This window comes from Oryx dammah, unplaced genomic scaffold (assembly GCF_014754425.2).
Source record: "Oryx dammah isolate SB20612 unplaced genomic scaffold, SCBI_Odam_1.1 HiC_scaffold_20, whole genome shotgun sequence".
NCBI classification, from domain to species: domain Eukaryota; kingdom Metazoa; phylum Chordata; class Mammalia; order Artiodactyla; family Bovidae; genus Oryx; species Oryx dammah.
Genome location: NW_024070204.1, coordinates 6447591 through 6467871, shown reverse-complemented (window position 1 = coordinate 6467871; position 20281 = coordinate 6447591). Strand labels below are relative to the sequence as shown.

The 20281-nt window shown below is 46.9% G+C and overlaps 1 protein-coding gene across 1 annotated transcript in view; it reads right to left on the bottom strand.

The window, feature by feature from the left end:
* ADCY2 (adenylate cyclase 2) overlaps nucleotides 1-20281 on the bottom strand; it is a 474101-nt gene that overhangs the window by 10314 nt on the left and 443506 nt on the right. The window contains exons 21-22 of the mRNA XM_040262372.1: nucleotides 11372-11518; nucleotides 9011-9118 (exon numbers count right to left, since the gene is read on the bottom strand). Coding sequence (XP_040118306.1) covers nucleotides 9011-9118; nucleotides 11372-11518 — 255 coding nt within the window. The remainder of the gene's footprint in view (nucleotides 1-9010; nucleotides 9119-11371; nucleotides 11519-20281) is intronic.

Sequence of the window (20281 nt, the reverse complement as noted above, 5' to 3'; positions counted from 1 at the left end):
GGGTGAGGACTCAGCAGGAGGGGAGGGTGAGGACTCAGCAGGCGGGGTGAGGACTCAGCAGGAGGAAGGGGTGAGGACTCAGCAGGCGGGGTGAGGACTCAGCAGGAGGAGGGGAGGTGAGAACTCAGCGGGGCCCACTGAGGAGTCAGCAAGAGGAGAGATTAGGAATCAGTGGCGGGGGGTGGTGAGGACTCAGCGGCAGGTGGGTGAGGACTCAGCTGGAGGGGGGTGAGGACTCAGAGGGAGGGGAGGGTGAGGACTCAGAGGGAGGAGGGGGTGAGGACTCAGCGGGAGGAGGGGGTGAGGACTCAGCGGGAAGAGGGGAGGTGAGAACTCAGCGGGGGGCGGGTGGCTAAGGACTCTGGGAGGAGGGTGTGAGGACTCCGTGGGAGGGGAGGGTGAGGACTCAGCGGGGGTGGGGGTGGCTGAGGACTCAGTGGGAGGATGGGGTGAGGACTCAGCGGGAGGGGAGGGTGAGGACTCAGCGGGAGGGGAGGGTGAGGACTCAGCGGGAGGATGGAGTGAGGACTCAGTGGGAGGAGGGGAGGGGAGGACTCAGCAGGAGTAAAGATAAAACCGAATATGATGGTTTCAGTGGGAATGAGTGAGAAGGAAAACGGAGAGAACTCGCCTATTCAGGATGACGGGAGGATGGAGGAAGCCAAGGCACCAGCTAAGGGGAAGAGGACCAGCACAAGAGGGTGATCAAAGGGACCCGTAAGGGCGACAGCGCTAAGGCAGGTCTCTCAGCTCGGGCACAGCTGACACTTGGGTGGGATTATTCTCTGTTGGGGGGCATCCTGCATGCTTCAGGAGGTTGAACATCATCCTTTGGATCCTAAAGAAAGCTGAGCACCGAGGAATCGAGGCTTTTGAACTGTGGTGCTGGAGAAGACTCTTGAGAGTCCCTTGGACTGCAAGGAGATCAAACCAGTCAATCCCAAAACAGTCAATTGGTATCCTCTGGATATCAGTCACATCTCTCCTTCCAGTGTGACAGCCAAAAATGTCTCCACACATTGCTAAATGTGCCCTGGAGAATGAAATTGCTCCCAGCTAAGACCCAGTGGCTAAGTAATAAGGAATCCACCTGCAATGCAGGAGACATGGGTTCAGTCCCTGGGTCAGGAAGATCCCCTGGAGAGGGAAATGGCAACCCACTCCAGTATTCTTGCCTGAGGAATCACATGGACAGAGGAGTCTGGTGGGCTACAGTACATGGGGTTGCAAAAGATTTGGACACGATCGAGTGACTAAACAACAATAAGACCACTGCACTAAATAACATACAGGGACTTCCCTGGTGGTCCAGTGGTTAAGAATCTGCCTTGCACTGCAGGGAGCATGGATTTGATTCTTGGTCAGGGAATGAAGATCTCACATGTTGCAGAGCAACTAAGCCTGTGCTTTGCAGCCTGTGTGCCACAACTATTGCACTGCAGTGAAAGATCTCATGTGAAGTGACGAGATGCTAAGCCCCCCAACTAAGACCGGATCAATCCACTTAAGTCACTCACTCGTGTCCAACTCTTTGTGATCCCATGAACCGCAGCACGCCAGGCCTCCGTGTCCATCACCAACTCCCGGAGTTCACTCAAATCCATGTCCATTGAGTCAGTGATGCCATCCAAACATCTCATCCTCTGTCGTCCCCTTCTCCTCCTGTCCTCAATCTTGCCCAGCGTCAGGGTCTTTTCCAGAGTCAGTTCTTCGCATCAGGTGGCCAAAGTATTGGAGTTTCAGCTTCAACATCAGTCCTTCCAATGAACACCCAGGACTGATCTCCTTTAGGGTGGACTGGTTGGAACTCCTTGCTGTCCAAGGGACTCCCAAGAGTCTCCAACACCACAGTTCAACAGCATCAATTCTTCTGTGCTCAGCTTCCTTTATAGTCCAACTCTCACATCCATACATGACCATTGGAAAACCCATAGCCTTGACTAGACAGATCTTTGCTGACAAAGTAATGTCTCTGCTTTTTAATATGCTATCTAGGTTGGTCATAACTTTTCTTCCAAGAAGTAAGCATCTTTTAATTTCATGGCTGCAATCACTATCTGCAGTGATTTTGGAGCACAGAAAAATAAAGTCAGCCACTGTTTCCAATGTTTCCCCATCTATCTGACATGGAGTGATGGGACCAGATGCCATGATCTTCATTTTCTGAATGTTGAGCTTTAAGCCAACTTTTTCAGTCTCCTCTTTCAGTTTCATCAAGAGGCTCTTCAGTTCTTCTTCACTTTCTGCCATAAGGGTGGTGTCATCTGCATATCTGAGGTTATTGATATTTCTCCCGGCAATCTTGATTCCAGCTTGTGTTTCTTCTAGTCCAGAGTTTCTCATGATGTACTCTGCATATAAGTTAAATAAGCAGGGTGACAATATACAGCTTTGATGTATTCCTTTTCCTATTTGGAACCAGTCTGTTGTTCCATGTCCAGTTCTAAGTGTTGCTTCCTGACCCGCATACAGATTTCTCAAGAGGCAGGTCAGTTCAGTTCACTTCAGTCACTCAGTCGTGTCCAACTCTTTGCGACCCCATGAATCGCAGTACACCAGGCCTCCCTGTCCATCACCATCTCCCAGAGTTCACTCAGACTCACGTCCATCGAGTCTGTGATGCCATCCAGCCATCTCATCCTCGGTCGTCCCCATCTCCTCCTGCCCCCAATCCCTCCCAGAATCAGAGTCTTTTCCAATGAGTCAACTCTTCGCATGAGGTGGCCAAAGTACTGGAGTTTCACCTTCAGCATCATTCCTTCCAAAGAAATCCCAGGGCTGATCTCCTTCAGAATGGACTAGTTGGATCTCCTTGCAGTCCAAGGGACTCTCAAGAGTCTTCTACAACACCACAGTTCAAAAGCATCAATTCTTCAGCACTCAGCCTTCTTCACAGTCCAACTCTCACATCCATACATGACCACAGGAAAAACCATAGCCTTGACTAGCTGGACCTTAGTCGGCAAAGTAATGTCTCTGCTTTTGAATATACTGTCTAGGTTGGTCATAACTTTTCTTCCAAGGAGTAAGTGTCTTTTAATTTCATGGCTGAAGTCACCATCTGCAGTGATTTTGGGGCCCCCCAAAATAAGGTCTGACACTGTTTCCACTGTTTCCCCATCTATTTCCCATGAAGTGATGGGACCAGATGCCATGATCTTCGTTTTCTGAATGTTGAGCTTTAAGCCAACTTTTTCGCTCTCCTCTTTCACTTTCATCAAGAGGCTCTTTAGTTCCTCTTCACTTTCTGCCATAAGGGTGGTGTCATCTGCATATCTGAGGTTATTGATATTTCTCCCAGCAATCTTGATTCCAGCTTGTGTTTCTTCCAGTCCAGCGTTTCTCATGATGTACTCTGCATATAAGTTAAATAAGCAGGGTGACAATATACAGCCTTGACGTACTCCTTTTCCTATTTGGAACCAGTCTGTTGTTCCACGTCCAGTTCTAACTGTTGTTTCCTGACCTGCATATAGGTTTCTCAAGAGGCAGGTCAGGTGGTCTAGTATTCCCATCTCTTTCAGAATTTTCCACAGTTTATTGTGATCCACACAGTCAAAGGCTTTTTTTTCTGGAACTCTCTTGCTTTTTCTGTGATCCAGTGGATGTTGGCCAGATGCAGCCAAATAAATAAATATTCTTTAAAAACACATATATAGCCACGAAATTAAAAGACACTTCCTCTTTGGAAGAAAAGCTATGACCAACCTAGATAGCATATTAAAAATCAGATACATTACTTTGCTGACAAAAGTCCATATAGTCAAAGCTATGGTTCTTCCAGTAGTCATGTATGGATGTGAGAGTTGGACCATAAAGAAAGCTGAGCACCAAGGAATTGACGTCTTTGAACTGTGGTATTGGAGAAGACTCTTGAGAGTCCCTTGGACAGCAAGGAGATCAATTCTAAAGGAAATTAGTTCTGAATATTCATTGGTAGGACTGATGTTGAAGCTTCAGTCATTCATCTGATGCGAAGAACTAACTCACTAGAAAAGACCCTGATGCTGCGAAAGATAGAAGGCAGGAGGAGAAGGGGACAACAGAGGATGAGACGGTTGGATGGCATCACTGACTCAATGGACATGAGTTTGAGCAAGCTCTGGGAGTTGGTGATGGACAGGGAGGCCTGGCGTGCTGAAGTCATGGGGTTGCAAAGAGTTTGACATGACAGAGCAAGTGAACTGAACTGAATATATATATGAATGAGGATGGAAACTTCTGGCCCAGAGAGAGAGATTTCTTCCTTTCCTTGGGTGGGTTGTATCATTCCAGAAAAAGACAATGAAATATTATCATTGCCATAAATCCACAACTCAAAATTGTGGGAGCAAATCAAACTATTAAAAAAATTAGAACCACGAAGCAGACTGTCAGCTAACTTTAGTGGAAATGCAAAGAGTCATGACTTAAGAACAGCTACACTTTTCCATCAGAGCCAGATACTCTCTCTCATCTCATGACTTAGGGGCAAGTTTTGATTTGGAGGTTTATGCAGTCGGCTGGCAAACATCTTGCTCCTTGATGGGAAGCAGAACATGTTCAATCAACAGACAGGATCCTGTGCAATAAAAATTACAACTGTCCTGGTAAGGAGAACAGATTGGCCTCGGGAGAAATGGTTTGCTTTTTACGAAATCAAGGTGCAGCAAACAAGCTTCAGTCCCTGATAAATTACCACCCAATCTGTTTCCCAGCAGTAGGCTTAAACTGTGGGTTTGACGTGACGTCAGTGAAAAATGAAGAGACTGTGTTCTAGGAGCGGGCTTTAAATCCAACATCAATATCTCAATTGGGCGTAGTAAACCCTAGAGAAAATTATGCTCAGTCTCTAGAAGAGCTCAGTTCATTTCACAAGGTCCTTATCACTGAGCTTTTGATAAATGCTTGATGACAGTCTGAGAAGCAGCTCTTTCTCCCATGATCCAGATAACTTCTCCCATCTCCAAATATTTATCCGACTTCCGGCTACACAGCGAGAGCGCTCATTCGGTTTCCTGGAACACATTTGACAAGCTGTTTGCTTTGCAGGTTTCACCTGCAGGGAACACGGCATAAAGTAAATGCATGTTTATTGAGGTTATTGTATAACCCAAATGACCGGTATCCACCGAGGTGATATTAACATGAGCCTCGACTCCCGGCTTCTCTTCGCTGCCCGCCCTTGCCTTCCTTCCGTCATGAAACTTCCACTGGGTTCCTGCTGTGGTGATGTTCGTCTGATTCTGAAGATTTAGAATTGCTAAGGAGCACTTGGTTCTTCTCCCTAGGGCTCCCAGGAGAATGGATCAGACCTCACAATTTTTTGAAGGACAGTCAGTCCAAGCAGTTGAGTTGATGATCCCAGTGTGGAGACTGGCCCTCAATACAGTGAGGGCTCAGAACATTGAGTTTTAGGAGCCTGAGAACAAGACTGGAATTCATAGCTTCCCAGTATTTACCAAAACTCAGGCATGAAATAATATTTATTTTAAAAAAAAGCCTGATTGCTGGGTCATCTGTGTCCAGTGAACTTGGATTAAACTGGATGCAATGTTCTCCACCCGATCTCACCCTACCAGAGAATGTATTTGATTCAAATGTTCATTAAGAAGAAAAAAAAAAAAAAGGTAAAAGAAGAAAAAAATTGAGAAATTAAAAAATAAAAACATTTAAAAATGTGCGTTAAGAGATCTAGCAGACACCCCCCATCCTGCTGTCAACGTTAAACCATGTTCCAGGAGGATGTTACCAAGCACACTGCTCACTACACACCCATCCTTATGTGAGGGCCTGTTTGTTAGCTTGGATCAGGGACCCAGTGGAGCATCCAAATGCAGCCTGACGTGGCCTGGCTTCAAATATATTAATGAATGAGTGATTTAATCTCACTTTATGAACACTAAAGCATGCCACTTGTGCTGGCTGCTGGAAATTTCGGATTAATAGCAACAGTGAATGTATGTGTGTGGAGCAGGAAATGGCAACCCAACTCTAGTATTCTTGTCTGGAGAATTCCATGAACAGAGGAGCCTGGTGGGCTTCAGTCGCAAAGAGTTGGACATGACTGAGCGGCTGAGCACATGTACCCATGTACTTAATTCTCATAATGACTCCCATGAAGGAGCAACTGTCTGTATGTCAATTATGCATACAGAAGAGGGAAAAGTGGAGAGGGCAATAACCAGAGTCCTCAGTCTCCATTTATTCTAAACATAAATGGACTAAATATTCCAAGCAGAAGACATAGAGTGGTTGATGGATTACAAAAAATGATTCATATATATTCTGCCTACAAGAGACTCACTTCAAATCTAAAGACACACTCAGACTGAAAGTGAAGGCATAGAAAAAGGTGCTCAGTGCAAATGGAAACAAAAAAAGCTGAGGTAGCAATACTTCTGTCCGATAAATAAACTTTACCATCCTGCCTACACCCCCCTGTGCATCCTGAATGTGGTCAGAACTTTTGCTATTTGGTTTGCATTTTATTGTATCATCCTAATTTTTGTTTCTATCTTATCTTTCAAATTGCATGTTTATTAATTTAAATTTTTTTCTGCATCATGTTCACTTTTGTAAGCTTCTTAGGAGGGGATTTAAATAAAATAGACACATACATATGGACAAATTGGTAAGCATTATTCCTTGACGGTCTTGTTGCTAAAATGGTGACAGATGTATTATTCAGCTTATGGAGACTATAACCAAGAACCCTCATCTCCTGCATTGGCAGGTGGATTCTTTGTCACTGAGCCACTTGGGATATTTTGCCAAACTACATATCTGACTGTGTTGAACATGTTCTATTGCCAAACTAAATATCTGGCTAAACAATAAACAGTAAGTTTTTTTGTTTTTGAACAACAAATAGAAAGTTTTTTTGTTTATAACTAGAAAAACAAGTAGGTAAGCTACAAAAGGCAAATGGGACATTCATTTTTTATAGAGACTAATATTGAAAAGCAGAGACATTACTTTGCCAACAAAGGCCCGTCTAGTCAAGGCTATGGTTTTCCCAGTGGTCACGTATGGATGTGAGAGTTGGACTGTGAAGAAAGCTGAGTGCCAAAGAATTGATGCTTTTGAACTGTGGTGCTGGAGAAGACTCTTGAGAGTCCCTTGGACTGCAAGGAGATCCAACCAGTCCATTCTGAAGGAGATCAGCCCTGGGTGTTCTTTGGAAGGACTGATGCTAAAGCTGAAACTCCAGTACTTTGGCCCCCTGATGTGAAAAACCGACTCATTTGAAAAGACCCTGATGCTGGGAAAGATTGAAGGCAGGAGGAGAAGGGGACGACAGAGGATGAGACGGCTGGATGGCATCACGGACTTAACAGACATGAGTTTGAGTGAACTCCGGGAGCTGGTGATGGACAGGGAGGCCTGGCGTGCTGTAGTCCACGGAGTCGCAGAGTTGGACACGACTGAGCAGTTGAACCGGAGAAGGCAATGGCAACCCACTCCAGTACTCTTGCCTGGAAAATCCCATGGACGAAGGAGCCTGGTAAGCTGCAGTCCATGGGGTCGCTAAGAATCGGGCACGACTGAGCGACTTCACTTTCACTTTTCACTTTAATGCATTGGAGAAGGAAATGGCAACCCACTCCAGTGTTCTTGCCTGGAGAATCCCAGGGATGGCGGAGCCTGGTGGGCTGCCGTCTATGGGGTCGCACAGAGTCGGACACGACTGAAGCGACTTGGCAGCAGCAGCAGAGCGACTGAACTGAACTGAATTGCTCTGCACAGCGCCCCCTGCTGGGACTTTGGGGAATGCGACTTAACACCAGTTGTTCAGTCGCTCATTCATGTCGGACTTTGCCACCCCAGGGACTGCAGCACACCAGGCTTCTCTGTCCTTCACAATCTCCCAGAGCTTGCTCAAACTCATGTCCATTGAGTCAGTGATGATATCCAACCATTTCATTCTCTGTCGCCCCCTTCTCCTGCCCTCAATCTTTCACAGCATCAAACTCTTGGGCACCTGCTCTAATCTGAATGCAGGGTAAAAAACACATGAAAATGTCCCTATTTACATAATTGTATCTTATTTTTTAATGGTTAGTTTTTCCAGAACATTAAAGATGCTGAAAAAAGTGTAAGTTTTCTTCCAGTAAAGCTGGGAACGGAAAACTACAATTAGCTCTATTTTTGGTATAAATAATATATTAAAAATGAAAACAATGTTGTAAATTTTTAATACCTTTATTGCCCAATTTTTCCAATAGTTCTTCAACACTTGAATGTTCTGGCAATAAAAACACAATCCTTAAATATACACAACACCCCATAAACAGGGGTGCCCATTTCTCCTTCTGCATCAGGCATCAAGATGGCTTGGGAGGGCACTGCTCAGAGCTTAAGATTTTTCCAAAGTTCCTTTTATTGCTTGTTACTTTTTCTTATTACTTAAGTAATCTGTCCCTGCATGCTAAGTTGCTTCAGTTGTGTCTGACTCTTTGCAACCCCATGGACTCTAGCCCGCCAGGCTCCTCTGTCCATGGGGATTCTCCAGGCAGGAATACTAGAGTGGGTAGCCTTTCCCTTCTCCAGGGCATCTTCCTGGCCCAGGGATTGAACCCAGGTCTCCTGCACTGCAGGCAGATTCTTTACCATCTGAGCCACCTGTAATGAGTCACCTTGCATCACCGACTCGATGCACATGAGTTTGCGTGAACTCTGGGAGTTGGTGATGGACAGGGAGGCCTGGCATGCTGCGATTCATGGGGTTGCAAAGAGTCAGACACGACTGAGCGACTGAACTGAACTGAAATCTCCTTTCTTGTATATTTATCTGGTATTAAGCAACTACCTTGTTTTTTCTACCTTGTCTGCCAGAGAAAGGGGTTCTGTGAACACACCCACAGAAGCCTCCAGAATTCTCCTCTTTTCTCATGAGACCTTAATCACTGAGGTTTGGGTTGTGCTTAAAGTACAATGTGTGGACCACTGCATGACTGTTTTGGCTCATGGATGACCTGTGGGCGGAGCCAAGGCTCACGTGTGCTGGGTGCTGCTCACACGTGTGTACCTGGGCATGCTCCTGGCTGGGCACGGCGCTCAGACCCGTCGCTGCCATGTACGTGCTGCCGATGGTCTTGATCTTTTCAACGCCACTGAACTTCGGCTTGGATAGCAGCTGGGAAGCAATGAGAATCATACAGTTACTCAGGTGGGTGCCGACCCAAGGCCCAGCACTTAGGAGACATTCTCAGATTCTAGTGCTCAGTCACGGGAGCAGGACACCACTTATTCACTCTTTGACCCTGGGCATCTTGGGGAAAGCACACTTCATCAGTTTCACAAAGCACATGTCCTTGGAAGGAAATACAGTATAATAATTTACTTCTAGTTAACACAAATTATTTTTCAGAATTTCCTAGTGAAGAAAGCAGGATAGCCTATCATGTGAGCAGTAAGTGCCTCATTAAATTTTCAAATTTTCTTCAAATACATTTCCCCACTCTGTGTTTGAAGCACCTAAATACAAAATGATTCAAAGTGTGAGGTCTTCCCTGAATGGTGAGGGTAATTTATGACTAATTATAGGCTGGGGCTGGAGAAGGGCATGGCAATTCATTCTTGCCTGGAGAATCCCATGGACAGAGCCTGGGGACTACCATCCATAGGGTCACAAAGAGTCGTACCCAACTGAAGCAGCTTAGCACAGCACAGCACACAGCACGTGGTGCCAGGGACTGGCTTTCACCCTCTGAAAACTTGGAGTGGAGGGAATAAACATCTAGAATGGCTCCTCCTATTAGCCCTATCCTAATTTATTTTTTTGTCTCAGCTTCTGGCACCAATAATCAGTTTCTTACTGGGCTCCTCCCCATTCACTATATTAAGCCTTAGGGTGGGACGGAAGAATGGTAAAAATAAGATAAGTGGTAGGAAAGAGAAAGACCAGATGGAGAGAGCAAATGAAGGAAACTCTGGAAGGTTCTGTATCCACTCAGCAGGACAATGGCAGGGACAGAAGGCTGGGAACACCTTCTAGAACCTTCCTTGGTACTCCTGCTTTGAGAGGCGGTTTCATGTTAGAGAATCTATGATAGGTGAGCAAGTCTCATTATCACATCTCTATGAGCCAATCAAACCTGCAAGGACACTAATGCTGGAGAACATTTATTTTACAGAGGAACAGCTGGAGGAAGCATGCCCCCATTTTCCTCTAGGGACCCAGCATAACAGTGGGAGCCTCTAGTTGTCATTACTTCACCATGAGTCTTGAGTCAACCTCATGGTAACAACAGTGGTAGTAGAGAAACACACAGGTCCCCTAAGACATTTAGATGATTTGCCTAAAACTTTCCTATCACATCATTCATCACTGTATTTCAAAGTTCCGTTAATCATGATGAACCTATGTGCACTGATGTCAATTTTTCCTATATTTGCACAAATATTATTAAAAATGGTGTAGCATCTATATATTTCATATCAGGGGTCTGTTTGTTCTTCCTGGAAAACAAAGCACGTTGTTCCCTTGGTAGACAGAAAATTGAAAAATGACATCTATTTCAAAATCTAAGACATATACTTTGTCCTTTCTAAAATATATTGTACCACATTCATATTGCTTTTTCAATAATAAAGTGAGCCATCCATGCACACTTCAAGTTGATATCTGACAGAGACCTTGGAGTCTACACAGACAGACATGCCAATAATCCACTATGATAAATATACTCATTATCTTTTTTACATATAAAGATATGGGAAGTATACTCCTTGGAGTTCAGGTTTTTCAAGAAAATTTATGGGCATACTGGAAAGGTATTTTATTGAACAGATTTTGGTAGTTGTTCCTAGCAATCACATCAGCTTTGCAAATAGTATGTGTTTGCCTCACCAAAATTAGTCAGTAACCTAAATAGAGCAAAAAGATTAATGCCAACCGCCAGCAATTTTGCCAAAGGATGAGTTTTCAAATATGCCATAATACTGCACTAACTTTAAATGTGCCAGTCCACAGGAATGTCAGAGTATGGGGCTGGGGTCACCTCTGCCCATCAAGGGTAACTCTTTTTTTTTCTTTTTTTAACTTTTTATTTTGTATTGGGACTCAGGTTCAACTCCTGGGTCAGGAAGATCCCCTGGAGGAGGCATGGCAACCCACTCCAGTATTCTTGCCTGGAGAATCCCATGGACACAGGAGCCTGGGGACTATAGTCCATAGGGTCGCCAAGAGTCAGACACGACTGAAGTGACTTAGCGTGCATTTGTATTGGAGTATAGCCGATTAACAATGCTGTGATAGTTTCAGGTGGACAGCAAAGGGACTCAACCATATATATATATGTATATATATATACATACACACATGTATCCATTCACCACCTCCAGGTCCCCTCCCATCCAGGCTGAAGGGTAATTCTTAAGTACCTACATCATCAAAGTCCGCAATGATTTCGTTCAGGAGCCGAAGGCATTCCAAACCCTCCTTGTTCACGTCTGATTCTGTATAGAATTCTTTGAAATCAGGAATGGAGGCAAACATGACGCAGACGCAGTCATAGGACTGGTGGTATAACTCCTGCCAGGAGAAAAGGAACTGCTGAGCACCAGGAAACTTTTTAAGCAAAGCTGCTCCTAGTGCAAGTGCTTCTTTATGTTAGGACTGGTAAAGAAACCACCCAGTGCCCACTGCGCCTGCCCCGCCCTCTCGTCCCAGGCCCATTTCACTGAGCACAGGTGAAGGCTTCCGGCGAGCTGGGTACAGGCTCAGAATCATCGACACCACACTGCCACTGTATGGTAGCTGCCACTACCAGCTAGTATGAGGTGCCCTTCCGCTCACCCCTCTCTGCCATCTCTATCGTAGACAATTACCAGAGACCACAGAAGGGGACGACAGAGGGTGAGATGGTTGGATGGCATCACTGGCTCCATGGACATGGGTTTGGGTGGACTCTGGGAGTTGGTGATGGACAGGGAGGCCTGGCGTGCTGCAGTTCATGGGGTCGCAAAGAGTTGGACACGACTGATCGACTGAACTGAACTGAACTGATAGACTTATTACTTAGGGGAAAAAAACATGTTCTCTAAACAACTAAAGGGAAACAGAATGACTTTCCAAACTACGACACTGTCCTAAAGTGACTCGTTTTAGCTACATCCTTTGGATTGGAGGGTGTTGTGAGTTTTCCTCTTTAGAGTCTCCTGAAAGGAACAGATGATATCCTTTTGTTTTTAAATAGACAGAGGCTCATAGTTCTTCATGCACAGATGTGATTAAAATGTCTTGTAAGTACAGTTTCAAGGTGTTGCCATAATTTTCCCAACACACAGCGAAACCTTCAGGTTCAGCAGGGATTTCATAAAGAAAGGGTCATTTCGTGGTGTGGGAGCTGGTCCTGGAGGGCCAAGGATCTGCTCTTTCACTGCTGCTGGCTCCTTGGGGCCCTTGGATGGCCTGACACAAGCACAATGGTCAGGCGCCAATGTGGGTGCAGTGCATGATGGGAAACACTCCACCAAGAAACATGAGGAGACTTCTGTTAAACAAGACAGAGGCCTCTGAGCAGAGGGGAGAAAGCTACCAATTGGCACTTCCTGTTTGCCCGGTAGACCAAGGGAATCCACCCTGCATGACTGTTACCAGGGTGTTCTGCTTTCTGGGGCACCCAGATGAATCCATTACCAGGGAGTGGGCACTCTGACAGCACCATAACTCCAAAGTTTGGTGACCTCTCAGAAAAATCATTCTTCCTCCATAGAGGTCTCATAAGGAACATATTGGGGCAATGGTGACCCATGGCAAGACGTAACCGCTTCCTGGGAAAGCTACACTTCTGTCATCTTCCTATTCCCAGGGCCAGCCATCCTGTAATGCCTTCTGCTATGGTCTCACAATCTATAAAATACGTGAACAACAGACTTAAGGTTTTCCTTTTCTACTCTGCTCTCAATATGGTTAAGTTGGCTCTTTTTGCAGACCTGTACTTCCTCTCTCTGAAAGGCTGTTTCTGTGAACATTCATATCCTGGGAAGATAATCTGTGGCATGTGGGGCTGTCAAGTTTAGGTTGCAGTAATACTGACTAAGCCAGGGTGTCAAGGTAATGGGGGAGAGAAGAACCGCTGGAAGCCTGTTCTAGTTAAAAATGCCAGTTTCATAAAAGTAGTGTAAGCTCCACAGACTTCTCCACTCTTTATGAAAAGGGGTACATCAAGCAAGGCATGGATATATTTTCTGTACCTTGTGTTTCCCTGGCATCTGCTGACATCAGCCAGTGACCCTCTGGGGAATGATGATGATGACAAGAATACATACGACAATCGCCAGCACTGACCGAGTGCCCACTGCCTGACAGGATGTGCACCCGTCTGAACTCCACCAGCTTTAACTTGCCCCTGACGAGAATCTCAGGCAGAGCAGTTACATGACTTTCCCAAGGTTACCAAGTCTGATGTAGACTTTACCCTGCATTTCCTGATGACCACACACTGTGCTGCCTGAATTTGGGGCCTTGAGTCACTTGTAGGTCATGTCACTTTGCCTTTCTTCTCTCCCTTGGGGTCTTTCTGGTGTCTGGGATGGGGGATAAGGAAATGCAAGACTGAACTGACTGGCAGTTTGGAAATGAAAGCGAAAGCAAAGTCACTCAGTCGAGTCTGACTCTTTGCGACCCCATGGACTGTAGCCCACCAGGCTCCTCCGTCCATGGGATTCTCCAGGCAAGAATACTGGAGTGGGTTGCCATTTCCTTCTCCAGGGGATCTTCCTGACACAGGGATTGAACCCAGGTCTCCTGCATTTTGGGCAGACGCTTTAACCTCTGAGCCACCAGGGAAGCCATGAGGATTTTAATTGCACTGGTTTGGGGTCTGATAAAACATCTTCAGGTTGACACTCTCAAAACTGTCCTCTGAACTCTTGCCCCAGAAGATCTAGGTTACTGAAGCTGGAAGGGGCCTGTGGGTCATCTTATTCCACAGTCTTCAACAGGAATGCCTGGGAGAGTCACCAATGGAACTCTGAAGAAGGTGACACCTGGGCCTCCCCATGACCAACTGAACCTTGCCCCTAGGGCGTGCTCTGAGAATGGACATCTTTTTGTAAAGCTCCACAGGTTATCCTGTTGTGCAGCCTTGATTAAGAATCACAGGACAAATGAGGAATTGTTCGTTCAGGGGAGTTCAGAGACACACCAAGGCTCCCACTGGCTTAGAAACAAGAATTGCTAATCTCTAGAGTCCTGGTCTGGTGCTCTGCAGCCTATAAGTGCTGCTGGGGACTGGGGCTGCAAACTGCTTACCCACCCTCTTTTGACAAATGGGTCACTTGGAGCTTCCGAGGAAATACCAACAGTGAGCGGGTATCACTAGTTCCTGGCTCAGGGTTGCCACAGGGCTATTCTGGAGAATTAGGGGAACTTCGCAGATGGGAAGCTTTACAAATTCACTAGAGCTAATGAAACTTGCAGGTTTTAGAACCATATCCTAAACTCAAGAGAGATCCCTTCAGATCTTTGGGTTGGGCTTGGAGCCAGATTGGTTGGTGACCTGAGCTTATCGTATCCTTCCAGAGGACCTGGGGTGAGGCTAGGGTAGGTGGAAAGCCTTGGAGGAGATTTTGGAATTCAGGGTCTTGCACGGGTAACCCTTGTCCAGCACACAGCTGCCAAGAAGAATCTCACTGAGCTTTGGAATGGGAAGCTTAGATGCCATTTCAACATTCACTCAAATGTCACCGTTCTCCTGAAGAAGCTCAAGTTACAGAAAAACCATCACAAAGCAACTGCACTTCTGTGCCTGCTGTCCTTTACAGTTTTATTGAGTGAGATTTAGTTGTTTTTTTTTTTTCCAACTCTGGATGAAAACTTGGGCTAACTCCATGACTCTTCTTGCTATTCTCGGGTAACATGAGTCCTGTCACCAATAATTTAAGTATCCAATAAAACGAGAAGTCCGAACTTAGATCCCCATGGGAGTGTGGCTTTCTCCTTCTCCAGCGTGGGCCTCCTGGGGAGGGTGTCTGCAGAGTGGGAAGAGGGCGTGGCTGGCTTCTCTCTGTCTACTCCTCGTGTTTCTGCTCTGACCCCTCCCCAGATGGCTAGTCAGGTTTTCCAAAGCATCACAGGGGTGGAGAACAAGGAGAAAAAGAAGTGTCGTCTGGAGAAGGAACACATCCCATTAACTACATCACAGTTCCTTAAACTATGAACTTAAACTTGGTGGCCATTTCCTTGGGTTATTTGGAGACACCCCATCACTTCCCCGATCATGGGACATCCTGCCAAGCTTCCCTTGATGTGGACCATGGCCTCCTCTCTTACTCATGATTACTATCTTCACCCCCAGCTTTCTGGTTATTCTTCTAGCTTCTCTATTGGGACCAAAAAGCAGCTTTTCCAAACAGGATCTAAAGTGACCCCACACCCACTGTCTTTCTCTTGCTGGCTCCCTGGAGACATTCAGCATGCTTTGCCCTCCCAACCTTCAGAGTCCCCACCTGCAGCCTTCCAACTGTCTTGGCCCAGACACTTCCCTCAGCCCCGCCCCCCACCCCTGCCCCAGCCCACCCATTAGGAACCCACCAGGCATCTGTGCCCCCTTGATGGTGCTGCTGCACCAGAACCACTCAGAGAGACAAGTATAAGGTACACTTTCCAGGCTTTCACTCAGTTCAGTCACTCAGTCATGTCAACTCTTTGTGACCCCATGGATGGCAGCACGCCAAGCCTCCCTGTCCATCGCCAACTCCCAGAGTGCACTCAAACTCATGTCCATTGTGTCAGTGATGCCATCCAACCAGCTCATCCTCTGTCATCCCCTTCTCCGCCTTCAATCTTTCCCAGCATCAGGGTCTTTTCCAATGAGTCAGTTCTTCGCATCAGGCTGAGTGGTCCTTTTGGTCCAGTTATGAGATGTGAAGGGAGGATTTCTTACATCCTTTGCAGAGGGTGCTCACTTCCCACTACATTCTGTTTCCGATCCCTCCCCCGCCCCTGGTATGCCTGGGAGTGAAGAGCTGAGAGTTGTGTAGCACTCCCTTTGGGATATGAGTCCTCCTGTCTCTTGGTGTCATGGGCTGGTATTCACTTTAGCATCTGTTGTATAGACACACAAGCACGTGCACACACAGCCCTCAAGGGGCCTGCTGCAGGCCAGGCTTCACACCAGGTATTACAGACACAGAGATGGACAACATGAGCCCTTCCCTAAGGAGCTTAGAGTCGAGCTGGAGAGGGGAGGGAAGCAGAGATCAGGAGAACAAAGCGTGGTTGGTGTAGCTTATGCCCAGGTATGGAGACGTCTGCTTGGTGTGCCCTGGAAGATGGTCAGAACTGCCACAAGCTTGGGGTTCAGAGTCTGGGCCTGGTACTTTCTCTTGCTGACTCAGGCCACAGCTGGGAGGAGATGTTTCCACCTTTCACCTCCTCCAGGTGGCCTGTGTTTTAACGCTCAGCCTGCCAGCTTGTGTCTGAAGTCTTCAAGGGAGTCAGGTCATTAGAAAGCACAGAAGCATCTCTCAGCACCTGTGGTTTTCTAGCCTGACTGCAAGGAAGAGGTTGAGGGAGCGGCCTGGGTGTTGAGAGGGGGTAGATAGCTGAGAAGGGGAAGCTCTTTGCGTGCCTGGCGATCTCCTCACCTTCCCGCCCTGTACCCACAGTGACATCTGTGTCTTATTCTTTTTTAATTTAATTAAGTATATTAATTTATTTTTGGCTGTGCTGGGTTTTCACTGTGGCTTGGGCTCTTCTCTAGTTGTGGCGAGCAGGGGCCACTCTCGAGTTGTGCACAGGCTTCTCATCACGGTGGTTTCTCCTATTGCAGAGCACAGGCTCTAAGCCTTATGGGCTTCAATAGCTGTGATTCCTGGGCTCCTGCGGTTTGAGCACAGGTTCAGTAGTTGTGAGGCACGGTCCTAGTTGCTCTGAGGCATGTGGGATCTTCCCAGATCAGGGTTTGAACCCGTGTCTCCTGCATTGGCAGGCGGTTTTTTATTAACTACTGAGTCACCAGAGAAGCCCCTGTATCTTGTTTTGGTCAAGCCTCAGCTCTCCCACAGTGAAGCTGCTTGGCTCAAAAATCACACACAACCCTGACCACTGGGGACTCAGCAAAGGGGCAACTGAGGAGAAAATGCGGTCTTTTCAACAAGCAACAGGAGCCGGCTGGGATGTCTATTCAAGGGACCTCTCAGCCCTGCTCCTGCCACAGCGCAGCAGTCTGGAGCAAAGGCTTTGTAAACCTGTGGGCTCCGTCTGGGCGCACAGAGCTCGGTCCAGACTCTGAATGGCCTGAGGGTTCAGACCTGGTCAGCAGCTGGTGGAGAACCTTGGGATGCCTTAAGGGAAACCAGTGCCCTGGGGAAGGGAGAAGAGCCTGCAAAGTTGGACACAGACCTGGAGCACAGGTGCAATGAACAGTCTTAAATCAAAAGCAAAATCTTTTGGGGATTACTGTCATTAAATCATTCCTTATTCTGTACTTCTGAAGGGAGAGGAGTTTTGTCTGCATGTGCATATGGCAGGTGGAGAATCAAAAGGCTCTTTGTTAACACGGGTCTTCAGTTCAGTTCAGTTCAGCTGTTCCGTTGTTTCTGACTTTGCCACCCCATGGACTGCAGCACGCCAGGCCTCCCTGTCCATCACCAACTCCTGGAGTTTATTCAAACTCATGTCCATTGAGTCAGTGATGCTATCCAACCATCTTATCCTCTGTTGTTCCCCTTCTCCTCCTGCCTTCAATCTTTCCCAACATCAGGGTCTTTTCCAATGAGTCAGTTATTCTCATCAGGTGGCCAAAGTATTGGAGTTTCAGCTTCAACATCAGTCCTTAAGAAATTAAGGACTGATATCCTTTAGAATGGACTGGTTGGGTCTCCTTGCAGTCCAAGGGACTCTCAAGAGTCTTCTCCAATATCACAGTTCAAAAGCATCAATTTTTCGGCACTCAGCTTTCTTTACAGTTGAACTCTCACATACATACATGACCACTGGAAAAACCATAGCCTTGACTAGACGGACCTTTGTTGGCAAAGTAATGTCTCTGTTTTTTAATATGCTGTCTAGGTTGGTCATAACTTCCTTCCAAGGAGTAAGTGTCTTTTAATTTCATGGCTGCAGTCACCATCTGCAGTGATTTTGGAGCCCCAAAAACCTGGGTCTTAGCCGAAGTCATAGGTCATGTTTCCAAGGAATGTTCCAGAATACCATGGAGTATTAACATTTACTATGGAACTGAAAGATACACTCCCATCTGCATGCGAGTGTGCTAAGTTGCTTCACTCATGTTGGACTTTGTGTGATGCTATGGACTGTAGCCTGTCAGGCTCCTCTGTCCATGGGATTCTCCAGGCAAGAATACTGGAGTGGGTTGCCATGCCCTCCTCCAGGAGATCTTCCCAACCCAGGGATCAAACTTGCCTCTACTGGAGAATTTTTTTTTTTTTTAACCACTAAACCACCTGAGAAGCTCAGACTTGGTTGGGTCTCTGAATCCAGAAGCTGTGAGTGCTCAGCCTGCCCTGAAGAGAAGGAGCTAAGGAGGTGATGCTTCTGGTTAGGGGCAGAGTGATGATGTTTGTTTTACTGTCCACTCTAGTCCAGCCTTGAAAAGCTGTGGGGTAGCTGCACCCTGGACAGATTTTGATAAATTCCAGGAGGCAGTGGTTCTCAAGTTTTGTGTTAAGTTTGGGATATTTGCTTGAAAAGTAACTAAGATTGAGTGTTTACTGCATGCCAGAAACAGCTCTAAAAGTTTCGCACCAATTACTGCTCTAGAAATTAGTTATAGCCTCTGTGAGGATGGAGCCTGAGTCCAACAGCTAAGAAGGGCCAGGCCTCAGACAAGAGTTTTGCTGTCAGCGGCCAAGCGGGGCCTCACAGGAGAAGAAAGCGGCCCTGGGGCCTGGGACGGGCACGTGTAGCTGGTACCTTGGGCATCCCTTCATTTGGGGAAGCTCTGCTCTTGGATTCGGGATGTCTCTGGTCGCAACACTGGCTATGTTTTGCCTTGCCCATTTTGGGTCTGGAACCCCCCAGGAATGATCCTGTTCCAGAGTCTGCATGTTCAACAACAGGCAGCACTTCCCCTCAGGGAAGCCTTAGGGGCGGGGTTGCAGTGGGAAGGGGCGAGAACGCTATCACACACAGGGGGCTTCTATTTGGCCTTGACACCTGGACCATTTCCATACTGTTAAACAGCACAGACTCCATCGCTGTTTAGCTGCAGCAGGTCCGACAACCTCAGCCTGCCTGGCTCAGAATCACGAGCTTAGGATGAGACATCCCTGGGTCAGGGAAGTGGGCTCTTCTGCCCAGGGATGAAGTCGACTGAGGACAGGAAGGGTCATCTGTGTTCCAAGAGAAGTCAGGCAGCCTGCTCATCCGTAGGGAAGTCAGAGGATGGGACAGCAGTTTGCTATTCACTCTAAGGAATCTCTTTATAATAACTTTGTTACTGGATTGGCTACAAAGTTCATTCCGGTTTTTCCATACCACAGGGAAAAACCCAGAAAACAAAACCCTCCCTTATGAGGGTCACGATTGTTGTTGTTCAGTCACTAAGTCATGTACAACTCTTTGCAACCTCATGGATTGTAGCCCACCAGGCTTCCCTGTCCTTCACCATCTCGCAGAGCTTGCTCAAATTCATGTCCATTGAGTCAGTGATGCCATCCAACCATCTCATCTTCTGTCGCCCCCTTCTCCTCTTGCTCTCAATCTTTCCCAGCATCAGGGTCTTTTCCAATGATCTTTTCATGGAAAAGAGATTCCTGATGGGAGCTCTTAAATCCTTTAGTCAGGGAGCTAGAGGCTCTCCTCCTTCAGCCTCATTCTGGGTGCTCTCTTCTGCATTCAGGATTCTCCACGAGTACTATAGCAACAGAACCTCCTTCATTACCTGTCTGATCTTCAGCCTGACAGGCTTCCCTGTAATTTTTTTTGGCCTCGTGGCATTTGGGATCTTAGTCCCCTGATCAGGGATTGAACCCATGCTGCTGGGAGTGGAAACATGGAGTGTTAATCACTGGGTGGAGAGGGAATTTTTTAATCCCCAACAGTTACAGCGGCTGCTTGAGTAACTTCCCACCCCACTTCCTCGTAATATTTACCTAACCAACAAAAACTGGTAATAAAATGTGGGAAGTCACAGCCCAGGGGCATTCTGTGTTGTCTGATGAAGTACAGAGACTTTTGTAGCCCAGATTCACAGTTGGTAAAGAATCCACCTGCCAGTGCAGCAGATGCAAGAGATGCAGTTTCGATCCCTGGGTTGGGAAGATCGCCTGGAGGAGGGCATGGCAACCCACTCCAGTATTCTTGCCTGGAGAGTCCCATGGACAG